Source organism: Dipodomys spectabilis, unplaced genomic scaffold, assembly GCF_019054845.1.
Source record: "Dipodomys spectabilis isolate Male_0828 unplaced genomic scaffold, ASM1905484v1 ptg000240l, whole genome shotgun sequence".
NCBI lineage: Eukaryota > Metazoa > Chordata > Mammalia > Rodentia > Heteromyidae > Dipodomys > Dipodomys spectabilis.
In genome coordinates, this window is record NW_024870917.1 from 498824 (window position 1) to 516926 (window position 18103).

Consider the following 18103-nt stretch of genomic DNA (forward strand, 5'->3'; position numbering starts at 1 on the left):
CACTAGCCTTGAGCAATGAGTTCAAGCCTGGTACTGGCACACGCGAACAAAAACCGACTGATGAGCTACCATCTCAGGGTAGGAGGGCCGGTGGTCTACGGGGACACGTGTTCTCTGTCCGGAGGAAGGGGTCTCTACTCTGGGCCTGCCTTGGCTGTGACTCCAGATCGCTGCAGAATGTGGGGCCCAAGGTGCCAGGCACTTGTTTTGTTGTTGTTGGTGGTGGTGGTCATGGGGCTTGGATTCTGGGCCTGGGCGCTGTCCCTCAGCTTTTCAGCTCAAGGTGAGCACTCTACCACTTGAGCCACAGCGCCACTTCTGGCTTTCTGAGTGGTTTATTGGAGATAAGAGTCTCGCAGACTTTCCTGCCAGGGCTGTCTTTGAATTGCGATCCTCAGATCTCAGCCTCCTGAGTAGCTAGGATGACAGGTGTGAGCCACCGATGCCCAGCTACGTTTGGATTTTCTAAGGAGAGCGAGCAATCTGTGTGTTTACATGCAACCCCCTGATGCTTCAAACGTTGGCATCTAAACGAAAGAATAATGATATACAAACCAATGCGGGTGGGCCAAGCAGCCCCCAGAGCACTAGCTGGCTGCCCTTCCCCAAGCTGTCCATCCGGAAGAGAACGGGAAGGTGCTTTCATTCATTTCCCATTCTTTTTTAGGCATCCAACAAAGCTGAGAACTCAAAGGATACCAAGAACTTCCAGAAATCCACAGAACTGCTACGCCCTCCACGGCCTCGGCTTAGGCGCAAGCCGCAGGGCATCGCTTTGTCTGGAGCTTGGGGGAGTGATGGCACGAGCCTCCCCGCTGCCCTCCCCCGCTGCACGGCCCTTCACTGCTCTGCCCAACGCCCGGCCCTGCGGCCATGACACCCAGCCGCGGCCCCCGCTCACTGTGGAAGAGCCTGGGAGGCCTGCGCTCTAACGGCCCGGCGGAGATGCAGCTTCATAGCAGTTTAAAAGGAGGACAGAGATGTCATCCCCAGACGTGCCAAGTGGCAGGATTCATGGCTGAGGAGCAGAAGAGGCACCCCACCCCCAAGGCACCGTCCCCACCACCCCCCACCGTCCCCACAGGCTGTGGCCCATCCAATGGGCAAAACAGGCCCGGCCCTCTCTTTACAGTCGCCCCTTGACCAGACCCCATGTCAGTAAAAAACTAAAGAGGTGTCAGAAATGCAGCGGGGAAGGCCCAGATGCCTGGCTTCATCGATTCTCCAGACTAGAGCGTCTCTTTTATTCTCTGCAAGGGTAAAAAGCCAACAAAAACGTTGGAGAGCCCCGAGAATTAACGTGGAAGGCGAGAAACCTCCAAGCACACACGCATCACAGAGCCTCTTTACAAGGAAGAGGGGGTTCGCTTTGCTGAATGGGGTATTTCTCTGTTACATACAAGGGACGTGTGTCTGCATCTGCCTTTCAGGACACAAAGACACAGAGCCACCCCAAAATGCCCGCTCTCAAGAAAATGGGGGCAGGGGCTGGGAAGGTGGCTCAGTGGTAGAGCGCTTGCCTTGCATGCATGAGGCCCTGGGTTCGATTCTTCAGCGCCACATAAGCAAAAAGAAAAAAGCCGGAAGTGGCGCTGTGGCTCAAGTGGTAGAGCGCTAGCCTTGAGCTGAAGAGCTGAGGGACAGCGCCCAGGCCCAGAGTTCAGGCCCACGACTGGACCAAAAAAAAAAAAAAAAAGAAAATGGGGGCAAAACTGGCTCTAGGAAGGGGGCAATCTTGGGTACTGCTTACTACGTGTGAATAGCCAGTACCTATTAATACCTTATCACATATCACTCAGGCGGTGCAAGGCCAGGTGTGCAATATATTTGTGGCGCTGGCTTCTCCTTGGGGAAGGAGTGTGTCAATAATGACAATGAGAAAGGGTTGAAAAACAATGGTCTAGAAAGCCAGTGAGCCAGGGTCTCGGGGCAGAGCAGGAGTGAGAGGCAACCTCTGTCTGGCTGTCTTTCTGTGTTGTTCCCCACGGACGCTGTGCACGGGCGTTAAAGGAACACAATCTTGTGCGTGTGATTTAACCAGGTGTTGGCCACTCCTGGTGCTCGGCACGCCTCCAGACCTGACACCCAGCATGGTCCTCCTGACACCCCGGCCTCTGGGGACTCTGCCAGGCCCCACCTGGTCAGCTTCTCACCAGAACACACCCCCACCCCCGCCAGTGCCCAGAGGCCTGGCCAGTGCCCACAGGGCAGGCGCTGGCGGTGCGCGCTCACCACACAGCACCCGCTTTGCCAGAGGCTTGCCGTGGGCACCGCGCGGCGCAGGGGAAGATCGCTGAGCCTCGAAAGGAAGCGCGGCTAGCACAGGCCACGCCTCCACCCGCCCTTCCTTCTGCTTCCTCCCCTGCAGGGTGCCTGTGTCCACGCCTGTCCACTCGCACGCGTGCCGGCACACCCAGCCCCTGGGGACAGAGCTTCCTCAGTTAACACCCTCAGCCCCCTTCCCACAGGCTCTACTGTCTGTCAGGCCCCAGCCCTGGCCCCCTCTCCCTGCCCCCCCCCAGGGCCCCCACTGCAGGGGCTCCAGGGCAGTGGGCATCCTCCCCCCACCTCTCTCTGCAGACAAATGTCCCCAGGAGGCCAGAGCCCTAGGCACACCCTGTGCCCTGCCCACCTATCTGTCCACAAGGCAGAGACGGGCCTTGCAGGTGGAGCTCACCCCACGACCACGCCGGCCCGAGCTTTCTTTCCTCCTCCACAACCAGCATCTCCAAATGTGTCCTCTAAGGACTCCGGGCAGGTGACAGCTCATTCACTGAAGCCTGCCCCGTGCTGAGCTCTTCCTGCGGGGACGGCTGGCTTGAAGGAGCTGTATTCTCAGCAGAGCCGAGGACATTTCCCCAGATGGGGAAATGGAGGCACAAGGAGGCCACCACCTGCCCACGGTCACACAGTTGGCTGGCACTCACAACTAGCATCTGAGTGGATGGGCACAGTGGCATGTGCCTATAATCCCAGCCACTGTGGAGACAGAGGTCATAAGGACTATAGTTCAAGGCCAGCCCAAGTGCAAAGTTAGGTGCCGTTGTGCTGACCTGCAATTCCAGCTATTGGAAAGGATGGAGGTAGAAGGATTGAGATCTGAGGCCTGACGGGCAAAAGTGAGCATAAGACCTGACCCCCAAAAGTAATGACAGCCAATGAGGCTGGAGGCGTGGCTCAAACTGTAGAATACCTACCTAGCAAGGGCAAGGCCCTGAGTTCAAACCCCAGTACTGCCAAAACATCCAACTAAACAACCAAACAAAACACAGTTCAAAAGCTGGCTTGGTTTGTGCAGAGTAAATAGTGAGAGTAAGGAAGGAGAAAGGAACAAGAGAACAGGGCCGTCACTGCCGCAGAGCCTTTATATGCCTGGCCCAGCTGCCAGGCAGCCCCGCCCCGGGCTGCACCCACCAGGTAGGCAGCCCACTCTTCCCCAGGTGCCAAGCGGTTCTGCCAAGGGCAGGGAGAAAGCTGCCTGGCACGTGCGGGCCGTGGGGCCCGCCTCTGCTGGAGGTGATCCTCACACAGGGCCCCTCCCCCAGAAGCAGCTGGGGGGGGGGGGGGACACACAGCTGTCCTCGCTCCTGGCTTTTCCCCATCTGCTTTCCCTGTGGACTATTCTGGTCAAACCAAACAAGGTCAAAGTGCACAAGCGGTAAAAACAAAGGTAGTCCTGGAGGGTTCTCATGATGATTATGCATTGTGGCCGACCACACGCCCACCGCTGGCAACTCTAGCTTCTTTGTGCCTGTTCACAGTGCGTGAGCGCTAACTTTTCGTGGGTGAGAAAACAGAGGCTCCCATAAAGCCCAACTTAGAAATTAGGCCTGGGAGGAAATTAGCACTAACTAGTGATAAAATAGACCCATTGTAACAATACACTGTAATAACATTGGGGAAAATCCATGAACTGTTTCTAGACATTTCCATTTGATTCTGGACTGAGGTTAAAATCTCCCCCCACACCCCGCCCAAAAAAAGAAACCCCACATATAAGGATGCGAACCTCTGCTGCTCTAAAGACGCCAGATTAAGCCGGACTCCAGTGGCTTACATCTATAATCCTAGCTACTCAGGAGGCTGAGATCTGAGGATCACAGTTCAAAGCCAGCCCGGGCAGGAAAGTCCGTGAGACTCTTATCTCCAATAAACCACTAGAAAACGGTTCAAGCGGTAGAGCGCTAGCCTTGAGATGAAGAGCACAGAGATAGCGCCCAGGCCCAGAGTTCAAGCCCCACAACCGACAAAAAAAAAAAAAAAGATGCCAGATTAACTTGGGTCTCCTTCTAACAGGCCTCCCTACTGTCCTGCATCGGTCAGACACCGGAGCCGTCCTCACACGGACAATCCAGCGGCACCCCACTACAGAACGTATGACTCCACCACCTCCCCTTCCCTCCCCCCACACACGGTCCCCTCAGCCTCTGGAGCCTGGCTCTTTCCATCCTCTGGGTCTGCACAGGGAACCCCCCGCCCAGCCATGAGAGCACCCCTGAACATCGACCTCTTACAAAAAGCATCACCCTACAAGAGCAAGGGCCTCGCCTGCCCTGCTCACCAGGCACTCCCCGAGTCCCAGGCCACACGTGCCACAGGCAGCCAGCGCACACTAATGGGGCTGGGGGGAGCTGAGGGGTGGTGGACAGAGGAGGGAAGGAGGGAGGAGATTTTGCACAAGATCCGCTATTGCTTGGAGATGTGGTGCAGCCTGGCCCGCGCCTGGGGCTATAGGACAGGGACGTCATAGAAGGGGGAGGGGAGACATCACAGAAGGGGGAGGGGGCCTACACAAGCGGGAGGGGAGACATCACGGAAGGGAGACGGGGCATGGGAGCAGGCAGAAAGGCCCGCAGTGCATGCCCCCAGCACGGGCGCCTTTGCACAGCTCAGAGAAAAGGACAGGAGCCACGCAGCCAAAAGACACCTCAGGAAACCCCAAGGGGGCTGCTTCCCGTCTAGCACCAGCGAACCTGGCTACAGACTGGGCTGTGGCACGCACTGGTGACCTCCGTGGGTCTACCTGGCTCCTCCATGTAGAATGAGCGCTGGGGTGCGGGTGGAAGGGCTCATATTTGTCACTCTGGACCCCAAGCCAACACCATCTCCTGCCTGGCTCGGTCCTCACTCATTCATAAATACCGACCCTAGTTCACACAGGGAGTCCGGGTACACCCCTGCCCTGGGACCCATGGCCACCCAGTATGGGCACTAGGTAACTGCTCAAAGCTGAGAAACCCTTGGAAAAGAAGCAACAAGACGTGGCTGTTCTGGGCGTCCGTCAATCATGCCAGGACGAAGGGCACGCAGGCCCAACTCCGCCGGAACTGGAGAACTTAGGCCCCACCCGCCAACGACTCATGCAGAAACACTGTCAGCTTTGGCTGCCCGCACAGCACGCAGAAGCAGGCACCGGCTGCACATGGGCCCGAGGTCTTTGCTGCATCAGTGGATATTCTTGGTTGAAGTTTACAGAGAAATGGGCATAGAAAGTACTAGAAGTCATAGCATCTCAAGAAAATCTGTATCAAGACTTCATATAAAATACAAGCCAACAGCACAGGGGATGTTTCCTGACACTGAAATGTGTACTATGTAGCACCTGCAAGTCTTAAGAAGCACCTAACTTTTGTGAAGACCCTTGGCTGGGTTCCTGATAGTACATTCCCCTGAAGAATGGACTTCACAGGGTAGAGAGGAAGCATCCCTAAGCAGAAACTTAAAAAGGTTCCCAAATCCTAAACCTTTCAGAGGTTCCAAAGGTTTCAGGATGTTGGTCAGGTAGGGGTGCCTTGGGCCTGTAACCCCAGGGAGTGGGGAAGCCAAGATTGGGAAGATGTCCATGGTTCAAGGCCAGCTTGGGCAGAAGAATTCACAAGAGACCCCTTCTCAAACAACTGGACATCGTGGCACATGCCTGTCATCCTAGCTCTATAGTAGGCTGACCCCTAGAGGATAGTGGTTTGAGGTCAGCTTTAGCAAAGTTTGAGAGACCCAATCTCAAAAAGACTCTCAGAGACCCCCTCTCAAAGAAGCTGGGAGTGGTGACTGCCTGAACCTTCAGCTAAAGTGGGAAGTGTAAAATAGGCGGCTAGTGGTACAGGTATAAACCCAGACAGGAAGTGAGACCCCATCTCAAAGATAATAACCAGCAAAAGAGGAACGGAAGTGTGGCTCAGTGGTAGAGCCCCTGCCTAGCATGCATGAAGCCCTGAGTTCAAACCCCCGGGATGCCAAAAAAAATTATTTTTAAGTTTCAGACTTTGGATTTCATATTTGGGGATGAAGCATACTCAACTGGAAAAGTCTTATGTAAAAATGCCAAACTCTAAAAGCACCCTGGTCCCAGGCATTTTTTAACAAGGGATGCTCACCTGTGAGTCAGATAATACGTATTGCCCAAGACAGAGTGGGAGCCCACCATTCAGGGATTCCTTCCTAGTTCTGTTTTGGTTTTGAGAATTTCTACTTATTTTTTACTTTCTAAAGGGATGTCACTGTCACCTTGCTGCAAGGGCTCAGGTGAGCTGGACCATGTCACCGGCCCCTCCCCAAGATATGAACCCATGCCAGATCTCGGCTGCTCTGACAAGATGTGTCTCTAGTAAGGGCCTCTGCCAACAAGCTGGGGCACCTCCTGATGCACACAAAGCCTTCTTGCATCTTCTCCTTGGCCTGGCCACCCCATCAGCTGGCTCACCACGGCGGAAACCGAGGCTGCCTCCTATCAATGTACCCTGTGTTTTGGCAGCCCATGGCACAGGCAGCCCACAGCGTGCCCCAGCCCCCATTCATGCTGCTCTCATAGAGTGGCTTTTCAACAGCCGCTCTCCTTCCCCCCTTCTCCCCCTACCCCTGCACAAAAGAGAGCTACACAGTGGGAAATAATTTTCTCTACAGCCACAAAAGAGATTGGCTTTCCTTCCTTTCTGCTTTCCTGTCCTCAATCTAAATTTGGCCATTGGAAAGAGAGTGGAAGCAATTAAACAGACTCGGTTCGTGACCCTGGGGACACCCTGTGGCCATAACTGCCCTGGCTTGAGTAGAGAGGAGACACCTAAAACTGTGACCTCCCCTCCCCAACTCCTGCGGGGAGACGATGCTCTGCGCACAGATGACAGGTCACCCTACCTGAGGCCCTCAAATGAAAACAGGGGCAACGAGGCTGAAAGAGGTGGACTTGGGGGGAAGGCAGGGAAGTCTTACCGTCATCCAAGTAGGTTTGGTCCAAGTTCTGCTCCTGTTTGATCGTCACTCCGGTGGGCAATACTTCCTTTTGGTCACTGGCCGGGGGTCCGTTTTTGGGGGCCCTTTGGCTGGGGGCACTCTGCTGCTGGATGACCGTGGGGTAGGAGCCGGGGCTCAGCCGCTGGCCCTGGCCGCCGGGGGGCGGGCCGGGCCTGGCGGGGCCCGGGGCGAAGTTCTCGCAGTACATGATGTGCTGGAACTCCTGGTGGGCCCCGCAGCGCAGCGGCTGGCTGGTGGGCGAATAGTGGATGACGGGCGAGGCCTGCGGGCCGGCGGGGCCCGGGGGCGGCAGGGCCGAGCCCTGGCCCTGGGCGCCCGCGTGCACCAGCACCGAGCGGTGGGCGTCGGCCAGGGCCAGGGGCGACGCCATCAGGGCCGGCTGCTGGCAGCCCAGCAGGCTGGGGCTCAGGCTCTTGCTCCTCTGGTAGAGCACGGCCGCGGGGCTCTGCTGCTGGTAGCGGGCATCGGGGGACGACAGCCCCGAGCGGAACTGCTGGCAGGGAGCCATGGTGGCCACCAGGCAGGACGGGGACTCGGCCAGCATCGGGTGCTGTGGGTAATAGGGCTGGCTCCCCAGGCCTCCGTGGGCCGGGCTGCAGATCAGGGAGGGGTCGTACTCGTCCGTGGGCTCCGTCTTGATGGCCGGGACTGCGGGGAGAGAAGAGCCCCTGGCTGCATGACCCCGCCAAAGTTGCGCATGCGCAAGGAGATGGGCAGCACATGCGCAAGGACAAGAAACCCCCCACGGCTGTCCCAGCGTCATCGAAGCTGCGCATGCGCAAAGAGAGAAGCGCACGCAGCTGCCCCGGCTTCGTCGAAGCTGAACGTGGACAAAGAGGCGAGTGCACGTGGCTGCCCCAAACTCACAGAAGTTGCGTGTGTGCAAGGAGAGGTGAGCATGCAAGCTGCACCAATCTCACCAAAGATACCACTCTATGCGCCAGGAGAGAAGAGCACGTGGCCGCCCCACGCTCACAGCAACTGCGCATGCGCAAGGAGAAGCGCGCTGGCCGCCCCACGCTCACAGCAACTGCGCATGCGCAAGGAGAGAAGCGCACATGGCCGCCCCATGCTCACAGAAGGTGCGCATGCGCATGGAGGATAAAGGGCAGGGCAACAGGTGAGGACCTCCGGCCTCAGGGGTCCCAAAGGCTGAGAGCATTGTCTGGCCCTGTCACTCCCCAGCCCTGGGCTGCAGGCTCCTTGTATAGTTAATTCTGACAACAACTACCAGTACTAGGAAGGCAGCTGGTTAGTCTGCCTGAGCTCACATCCTACAGCCGGCTTCCAGTCCCGGTCCCTGCTTGCTCTCCTTCCTCCAGCACCGTCCCTGCCATCACCTCCCTGGATGGCAGCTCCCCATCAGGGCTGAGTCCTCTGTCCCCAAACAGCAGTGGGGCACTCAAGGAGTCCTCAGACACAGGACTGGCCAGCCAGCAATCGCTGCCCACTTCCTAGGCGAACCTAGGATCCTGCAGGTTTGAGGGCATGCTCACCTTTGACCCTGCAATCTAATGCAGGACCTGAACCCTCTGCTTACCATCCTCTCTGTCTACAGACAAGACAGTAAGAGCCAGCCTGACACCAGCTGCCGTGCTCTGGGAGGAGGGCTGTATATGCATCTGATTTCTATTACTCTTCGCAGGCGCCACAGGCAGACAGGGAGCCCAGGCTCAGAACAGCCGTGCACGCTGCCTGAGAAGCCGCACACCCCAGGGAGAAGCCTCACACCCCGGGGGGAAGCCGCACACCCCGGGGGGAAGGCCTCACCTGGGTGGTAGGTGAAGTGCTGGGGCTGACTCCGTTTTCTTTTCCCGTTGATGACGTGGAAGTTGACCTTTACAGGGATGCGGATGTGCTTGCTCCGGTACTCAGGGATCTCCACAAAAAGCATGTTCTAGAAGGAAGCAGTTATCGTGAGCTTGACTCTATTCCTACCTGGACCCTAAGCACACTCAGCCAGCCCACATGACAGCAGGGAGAGCCTTATAATAGAGGCAGAGTTTTGGTTAAAGGAGGTTTCAGTCTCTATCTCTCTGGCAAAGAAAAGGTGTTAAGATGGCACAGCTGCAAAGCAGCGGGTCTGCTGCATGGCATATGTTCCAGGGAGAGCAGCAACGAGAGACACTCAGGAAGGGGGGAGGGAGAAGTAGGAGGAGGGGGAGAAAGGGGGAGAAGGAGGAAGGAAGGAAGGAAGGAAGGGAAGGAAGGTGGGGAAGAATGGGAGAAATAGGAGAAGGGGAGAAAGGGGGAAAAGAAGGAAGAAAGAAAGAAAAGGAGGAAGGAAGGAAGGAAGAAAAGGAAGGAAGGGAGGCAGGGAGGGAGGGAGGGCAGGCACTTGTGAACACTGAGCTGTCTCCATCTGGGCTTACAGGCTGGCTCTTGTCTTTGTCCACCGTAGCCTCCATCTCCCAAATTTGCTGCCCATCTGGAAAACAAGCAAAAAAAAAGACTCTTACAAACTTTACTATATTATTTCAATAAGATGTGTGTGTGTGTGTGTGTGTATGGGTACCTGTATATGTATTCAAATATTCCCTTTACCCAAAGGGAAAGATGCTGACAGTAGAAAACTGGACAGCAAACTCCAGGTGGTAGACATCGAGAGGATCATAGTGTGATGCGTGGACAAGTTAGCCACACTCATCCCAAAAACAAGCCAGGAGTGGTGGTGCACACTTGTAACCCCAGTTACTTGGAACATGGCAATAGGAAGATGATGGTCTAAGGCTGGACTGGGAAAAAGCGTGAAACCCTATCTGAACAGTAAACTAGAAGCAAAGGGGCGGGGGGGGGGGGGGACATGACTCAAGCAGGTAGAGTGCTTGCCTAGCAAACAACAAGGTCCCAAGTTCAAACCCAATACCTCCAAAAAGAGAATGAGCAGGAGGAGGAGGAGGAGGAGCAGGAGGAGGAGCAGGAGGAGGAAGAGGAGGAGGAGGAGGGGGTGGTGGTGGAGGTGGAGGAGGTGGCGGCTGATCAGCAGAAGAAAAAAATAAGGAAAAGCAAAAATTGCTCAGAATTCTATCATCACTATCTTCTTCCTCTGTACCTCAATGTCCATTTCTTCTTTTTGGAAAAAAAAAAAATGTATTGTTACACACAACACTTGATTACAGGCTTCGTTCAACCCAAAGCCATTTCCAAGGGTCCTGAACAGGCTAAGACTGGCCTGGGAGCTCATGACAGGTCCCAGACTGTCCTGGTCACGCCAGGCCCCGTTGTCAGGGCATAGGTGGTTTAGATATTCTGTCCTAAGTCAGTGGGGCAGTGCCCAGGCTCACACATCTGTGGGGCACGGGGGACGCCAGAGGCCACCCCCCCCCCCCCCCGCCTCCTCAGCCTGGACCCCAGGAGCGTCTTCACCCACAGCCTCCACTTCCCAGGGCCCAGAGCATGCGTGCTTGCTCACTGCTCAGGCTCAGGCTGGGGCCAAGACCCTGGGCCAAACAAAACTCCGCATTTGCAAATTATAGATTTCTTCTTGTTGACAGCCACCATGGGCCACTGGGCCATTTGCAGCTGAAACAAACCCTTTCCACCAGGGTTTTGAGGCGGGGTGGGGGTGGAACTCGGGTTATGCAGGATTAGGAAATGGTTTTATGAGCAGCTGGGAAATGCTGAGTCAGAACAAAGTCACACGGGGCTCTGGACCCCAGGACTCCTGCAGCCTTCCCTATGTTCACCTGCAGGGGCCCCAGCATTCCAGCTCAGAGCCCCGTCCCTTCCTGGAGCACAGCTTGTCTGCGTGTCCTGTGACAGGTCAGACAAGAGTCCCCCCCCCCCCCCCCCCCCCCCCCCAGCCCACAGCTGGGCTTTTAAGTTCTATGGAGTGCAATTCCTGAAGGGACCAGGGAGGGAGCTTGTGAGCAGAGGGAGAAAGGCCAGGCTTCCTTTATGGTTTCTTGGTGCACATTCCAGCAGGCATTTGTGTTGAAAAAAGTGAGTATTTTTAAACAAGACTCTATTAAGCATTGTCTGATTGCAATGATTAACATCAATCTGAAGACTAGGCTGGAGGGGATTTACAGAGACCGTCAGTGTCTGCTGTACTGGGAGGAGATGTAGTACTTGATTGTCTTCCCTTCCAAAAATGGGTCTTTTCAAGAAGCACCGGAGGCTCACGCCTGTCATCCTAGCTACTCAGGAGGCTGAGATCTAAGGATCATAGTTCAAAGCCAGCTGGGGCAGGAAAGTCCGTGAGACTCTTATCTCTAATGAACCACCAGAAAACCGCAAGTGGCGATGTGGCTCAAGCGGTAGAGGCTCACCTTGAGCTGAAGAGCTGAGGAACAGTGCCCAAGCCCAGAGTTCAAGCCCCATTACCAACAAAACCAAAAAGGCTCTTTTCAAGCTGAGTATGATAATCCCAGCGCTCAGAGACTGAAACAGGAGGCCCCTCAAGAGTCTGTGATCCTAACTTTAAAATAGAAAGGAGGAGTGGCCTTGTAGCTCAAGCGGTAGAGCATTCGCCTTGAGCTGAAGAGCTGAGGGATAGTGCCCAAGCCCAGAGTTCAAGCCCCACGGCCAACAAAAAAAAAAAAAAAGAAACAAGGTAAAATAGAAAGGAGGGGAGATGAAGGAGAAGGGCGGGAGGGAAGGGAGGGGAGGAGGAGGGAGTCTCAGCTAACAAGTCCCCAGCAGGACATGAAAGCAGCCAGCCGACTTGTCAATACAGATTCCCCCCACGTGGGAGCTGGCTCACTGTGCTGGTCTCGGAGGAAGTGTGTGGTTTGAAAGTGACTCAAGGTCATTTCCCTGACCTTTTCTCCTCTCCCTACACCCTGAGCCCACACCTGTGCACAGTCCTGGGAGAGGGGGGACACGGTACTCCCACGAGTCACCCTCCCTCCTTCTCTTGGGACGGGGACTGCCAAAGAAATACCGGCAGGTCGCTCACACTGACCACCCTCTGTCCAGGTTCAAGTCCTGTGGTCGCCATGTACTACCTGTGCAGCTTAAACCTCCTTCTACTCCAGAGCACATGTATACACACGTGTGTACGCACAGAGGCGTATATATACACATATATATAATACACATATGCGCTCATGTGCATATGCATATGTAGTTCCTTTGCTTAGCATCGATTAGTTGTAGAGAGGCGTGTCAGTTCAGCACGTCCACTCATGTGTACAAAGCCCCAGAATCAATTGCTCCTCCTTTGCCCTCCCCGCTCCCGCTGGCCACTGCTCTTTTACAACCACTGTAATTTGTAATTTGGGGTCTCCTGTTGGTCCTCTAGGGAAAGAGTATCAATCTCCAGCCATCCTGGCTCAGGAGCTCTCCGGGCTTTTGTTTCCTGGCATTACATTCTTGATCACAAAGAAATAAAACAGCCACAGCACGCATCCATGGATGGGACTGGTTGAATTAATTACAACCCTGCATAATCTTCAGGAATATCACTGTATCCGGCATGAAAAGACCAAGCAGTCCTGACAATAAGGTCTACCTATACGAGTTCTAGCCAGGACACATTCTTCTATGATATTAAAATCTGCTTTAAGCTGGGCACTGTTGGCTCACGCCTGTAATCTTAGCTACTGAAGAGGCTGAGATCTGAGGATTAAGGTTTGAAGCCAGCCTGGGCAGGAAAGTCTGTGAGACTGTTATCTCCAATTATCTGCCAGAAAAGTGGAAGTGGTGCTATGGCTCAAAGTGGTAGAGCACTCAACTTGAGCAAAAGAGCTCAGGGACAGCAACCAGGCCTTGAGTTCAAGCCCCACAACCAACAAACAAAAAAGAAAAAACTCTGCCTTAACATACAGAAGACCAGTGAGATGCCACCTTGCCTGTTTAAATGTAAGGGACACTGGGTGTAGTAGTGTACACCTGCAATCTCGGCACTCAGGAGGCTGAGGCAGGAGGATTGAGAGTTTCAGGCCAGTATGGGGTGTTTTTGTTGTTGTTTCAAATGAAGGAAACAAAGCAAAAATGTAGGATCCTGACTGTCAGCCTCGCAGAGGTCATACCCTGACCAGGGGCAGATGGGGCTGAGGACAGGCCACGCCCCCTTCCTGTCCTCATGGGGTCCCTGAATGGGGAGGTAGGCCAGGGGTCTCACCCCTGGCCAGGAGAGACAGGGAACTGGGATGTGGACCCCATCTCCCTTCAGGAGGGCCCGCCCCAGCAGCTAATCTTACCCCGGGTTTGCTCATCACACGGGGCTGGGCGTCTACACTGGGCTGCAGCTGAGCGAGGAAATCAAAGTGTCAGCCGGCCTCCTGGCCTGGCTCTGCTTTTGAGACTCCGCACAAGCAGTCGCGCAGTCGCGGGGTCAGCAGGGCCTGCTTTCTGTGGCTGCTAGCTTGCAGGGAAACGTCCCAGCAGAGTTGGGGGACCAGGAGAACCCCCTCAGCTTTGGGCTTCCCCAGCTGGCCCCAGTGTTGATGCTGCCCAGATGGGCTGAGGGCCAGGAAGCACCTGGAGTCTCATCACCAAGCTTTGGGCTGGGGGGGGGGGGGGGCGGGGAGAGCCTGTCCCCACAACTGGGCCAGCAGCTCCCTCTTCCACCCACTCTTCTTTGCTCTTCTAGAAGTGTCCACACAGAAGGCAGGGACTCACTTGACACATCTTGTGCCCGGTGCGGTGCTGCATACTGTAGATGCCCAATTAATACTCAGGGATGGATGAGCCAGCAACTATGTCGAGGCTGTTGCTGCTGACTCGCCCTGCCCGGCGGGAACCCCTCTGGGGCCATCTCCCAGTCCCATCACTGCAGGACATCCGGGTACCACCGGTGTGCCTCAGTGTCGCCATCTGGACGCCAACAAGGAGGGGGAGCAGCCCTAGTCCCTCCGAGGGCCAGGATACCAGGATGCTGTCAGTTTTGGGGGTGCAGGGGAGGAGCGCCTGCCAGACATGAAGCCACTTGGCCCTTTAGGGCGGATGCTTGAGGCTTTCCCGACCACCTACTGTGTGCCCGCACTTTCCGTTCCTTAACCTTGTTATTGCTCCAAAACCTCTGACCCCATTTTAGAGGTGGGGAAACTGAGTCTGGAGGATGCAGCCCCCCCCCCTGCCCCGGTGATGACCCAAACTCCAGGCTGCTGCAGAGCCGACGGCAGAGCAGCGCCGCCGACCCTAGCGCCTGCAGAGGGCGGCGCTTGCTCTGTCCCCTTGGGCTTCAGAATCGCCTTCCGGCTTCAGATTTCGGAAGCCAAGGGGCACAGGACAGGATGGCAGCCCTGAGTCACAGAGGTCAAAGGTCTGCTGCGTCTTAGTCACAGCCTCGCCCTGCCTGGGTCTGACATTCCCACACCCACCCCGGCACACAGCCCGCCTGGGTCTGACATTCCCACACAGAGACCCCGACACACAGCAGGCCGTGTGGACAGCAGCCTGACCCAGGGGCAGACAGAGGCCGGAAGGAGCGGGCTCTCCAAGGTGCTCCCTTCTCCTGCCATGAGGAGAAGGGGGTGGGGGGAGGTGGAGGGAGGAGGAGGCGGAGAAGAAGAGAAGAGGAGGAGGGGGAGGGGGAGGAGGGGAGGAGGGGGAGAGGAGTTTTCCAAAAGTATGCGAAGCCCATGCGTTTCTGTTTATTAGGCAAAGCTGCAGCCGCCTGGGCCGCTTCCAGGGAGCGTGAGTCACGTCAGGACAGGCTGACTCAGTGGGAAAGGGAATTCCGCCGCCCACGTGGCCTCTTGGAAAAAAACAAAACAAAACCAAGAAGAAAAAAAGCAAAAGGCAACGTGCCCCTGTGACAGGTGACCGAGCTTCTGCCATCAGGCGCCGCCAGCCAAGCAACGCTCCTCCCCAAGCCCTTGGCGTGTGGAGGCTGAGTAATGCGGGCGGGCGGCCCCCGCGGGGGCGGGGGGGGGGGGGGAGGCTCTGTCCTGTCCTGCGCAGGAACACTGGATCCCGCCCAGCTGGGCGCGGAGAGCGAGTCGCTTGTCGCCATGGCAACCCTGGCTCTCTCTCTCTCTCCCCCCCCCCCCCAAGCACTTGGGCACTTGTATTCTCGCGTCCTTAGATTCTTTCCTGTTTTGCAATGTTTTGCTGGGACCCCCGGACTCGGCCTGGGGCAGGGGCCAGGAGGGCGGGCACGGCCCAGCCTGCCCGGCCTGAACTCCTTGGGCCGGGTTACACGGGCCACACTCACATGGCACCACACACAAATGCCTTTCCCCGAGAAGGAGCCAAAGGGAAAGCCCGGGCCCTGTGAGGCTGTTGTGGGCAGGAGCACAGACCGGACCCCAACGCCACCCTGGGGTCCAGGTCTGTCCTCTGAGGTGGGCCGCTGGGGACCCTCAGCCGCTCCTTTGTAAAGCAGGTGCGGGTGTGCCGCCTCTTAAGGCCAGCGGGAAATGAACAGCCGCTGCCTTCATTCATTGCACAGGATGCACGAGCACCCACTGTGTATAAGGACTATTCTAGAAGTCCAGACTGGAGTCAGAGGCTTGGGGCTGCCCCTTAGCAAACTCTGAGCCCCTACCCTCAAGGATCTAAGCCTGGGGGCTGGGAAGGTGGCTCCGTGGTAGAGTGCTTGCCTCGCTTGCATGAGGGCCTGAGTTCAATGCCTCAGCACCACAGAAGCGGAAAAACAGGAAGTGGCGCTGTGGCTCAAGTGGTAGGTAGAGCACTCGCCTTGAGCTGAAGAGCTGAGGGACAGCGCCCAGGCCCAGAGCTCAAGCCCCATGACTGACCAAAACAAACAAACAAACAAAAAAAGGATCTAAACGTGTTCTGCAAGATGGCAGACAACTCAGGCAAGATGGCCCGCAGAGGGCTGAGTACCATCCACAGAAAGGCATCGGTGGCTGGCATCCTAGCTATGCAGTGGCTGAGACCTGGAGGATCATGGTTCAAAGCCATCCTGAGTAGAATAGTCTGTGAGACTCCATCTCCAATTAACCCACAAAATGTTGGGCTGGAGGCATGGCTCAAGTGGTAGAGGGTCAGCTGCGAGCAAGAGAGTGAGCAAACATGAGGCTCTGAGTCCAAACCCTGGTATAGGCTCACACGCACACATGCACCATGCACACACGCACTCTCCCTCCGCCCCACACCCCACACCCAAAGTTAAACAGGCCCCCACCAAAAAAACAAAAACAACAAGCAGAGCTCAGGGACAGGAGATGGCTGGTTGGGGGGGAGGTTGAGCAACGAAAGCAATGGTCCAGGAGTCTCTGAGCAGAGACTTGAAGGAACCAAAGCCATGGGGTGGAAAAATGTCCCAAGAGTCCAGAGCGAGTGCAAAGATCCTGAGGCAGAAAGGAGCCAGGGATGCTTAAGGACAGAAGGAGAGTGTTTACTACAGGCAGGGAAGCAGGCATGCAGGGAGAAGGTAGAGGCCGCGGTGAGCAGGGAGAAGGTAGAGGCCGCGGTGAGCAGGGAGAAGGTAGAGGCCGCGGTGAGCAGGGAGAAGGTAGAGGCCGCGGTGAGCAGGGAGAAGGTAGAGGCCGCGGTGAGCAGGGAGAAGGTAGAGGCCGCGGTGAGCAGGGAGAAGGTAGAGGCCGCGGTGAGCAGGGAGAAGGTAGAGGCCGCGGTGAGCAGGGAGAAGGCAGAGGCCGCGGTCAGCAGGGAGAAGGCAGAGGCCGCGGTGAGCAGGGAGAAGGTAGAGGCCGCGGTGAGCAGGGAGAAGGTAGAGGCCGGGGTCAGCAGGGAGAAGGCAGAGGCCGCGGTGAGCAGGGAGAAGGTAGAGGCCGCGGTGAGCAGGGAGAAGGTAGAGGCCGCGGTGAGCAGGGAGAAGGTAGAGGCCGCGGTGAGCAGGGAGAAGGTAGAGGCCGCGGTGAGCAGGGAGAAGGTAGAGGCCGCGGTGAGCAGGGAGAAGGTAGAGGCCGCGGTGAGCAGGGAGAAGGTAGAGGCCGCGGTGAGCAGGGAGAAGGTAGAGGCCGCGGTGAGCAGGGAGAAGGTAGAGGCCGCGGTGAGCAGGGAGAAGGCAGAGGCCGGGGTCAGCAGGGAGAAGGTAGAGGCCGCGGTGAGCAGGGAGAAGGCAGAGGCCGGGGTCAGCAGGGAGAAGGTAGAGGCCGGGGTCAGCAGGGAGAAGGTAGAGGCCGCGGTGAGCAGGGAGAAGGTAGAGGCCGGGGTCAGCAGGGAGAAGGCAGAGGCCGCGGTGAGCAGGGAGAAGGTAGAGGCCGCGGTGAGCAGGGAGAAGGTAGAGGCCGCGGTGAGCAGGGAGAAGGTAGAGGCCGCGGTGAGCAGGGAGAAGGTAGAGGCCGCGGTGAGCAGGGAGAAGGTAGAGGCCGCGGTGAGCAGGGAGAAGGTAGAGGCCGCGGTGAGCAGGGAGAAGGTAGAGGCCGCGGTGAGCAGGGAGAAGGCAGAGGCCGGGGTCAGCAGGGAGAAGGTAGAGGCCGCGGTGAGCAGGGAGAAGGCAGAGGCCGCGGTGAGCAGGGAGAAGGTAGAGGCCGCGGTGAGCAGGGAGAAGGCAGAGGCCGCGGTGAGCAGGGAGAAGGCAGAGGCCGCGGTCAGCAGGGAGAAGGTAGAGGCCGCGGTCGGCAGGGAGAAGGTAGAGGCTGCGGTGAGCAGGGAGAAGGCAGAGGCCGGGGTCAGCAGGGAGAAGGTAGAGGCCGCGGTCGGCAGGGAGAAGGTAGAGGCCGCGGTGAGCAGGGAGAAGGCAGAGGCCGGGGTCAGCAGGGAGAAGGTAGAGGCCGCGGTCAGCAGGGAGAAGGTAGAGGCCGCGGTCGGCAGGGAGAAGGTAGAGGCCGCGGTCAGCAGGGAGAAGGTAGAGGCCGCGGTGAGCAGGGAGAAGGCAGAGGCCGCGGTCAGCAGGGAGAAGGCAGAGGCCGCGGTGAGCAGGGAGAAGGTAGAGGCCGCGGTGAGCAGGGAGAAGGCAGAGGCCGCGGTGAGCAGGGAGAAGGTAGAGGCCGCGGTGAGCAGGGAGAAGGTAGAGGCCGCGGTGAGCAGGGAGAAG

At 57.1% G+C, this 18103-nt stretch overlaps 1 protein-coding gene across 2 annotated transcripts in view; it reads right to left on the bottom strand.

Annotated features, from left to right (window-relative positions):
• Positions 1-18103, bottom strand: part of Nfatc2 (nuclear factor of activated T cells 2) — a 79411-nt gene that overhangs the window by 20163 nt on the left and 41145 nt on the right. For both annotated transcript variants that reach the window (XM_042699310.1, XM_042699311.1), the window contains exons 7-9: positions 9621-9676; positions 9019-9145; positions 7207-7896 (exon numbers count right to left, since the gene is read on the bottom strand). In XM_042699310.1, coding sequence (XP_042555244.1) covers positions 7207-7896; positions 9019-9145; positions 9621-9676 — 873 coding nt within the window. The remainder of the gene's footprint in view (positions 1-7206; positions 7897-9018; positions 9146-9620; positions 9677-18103) is intronic.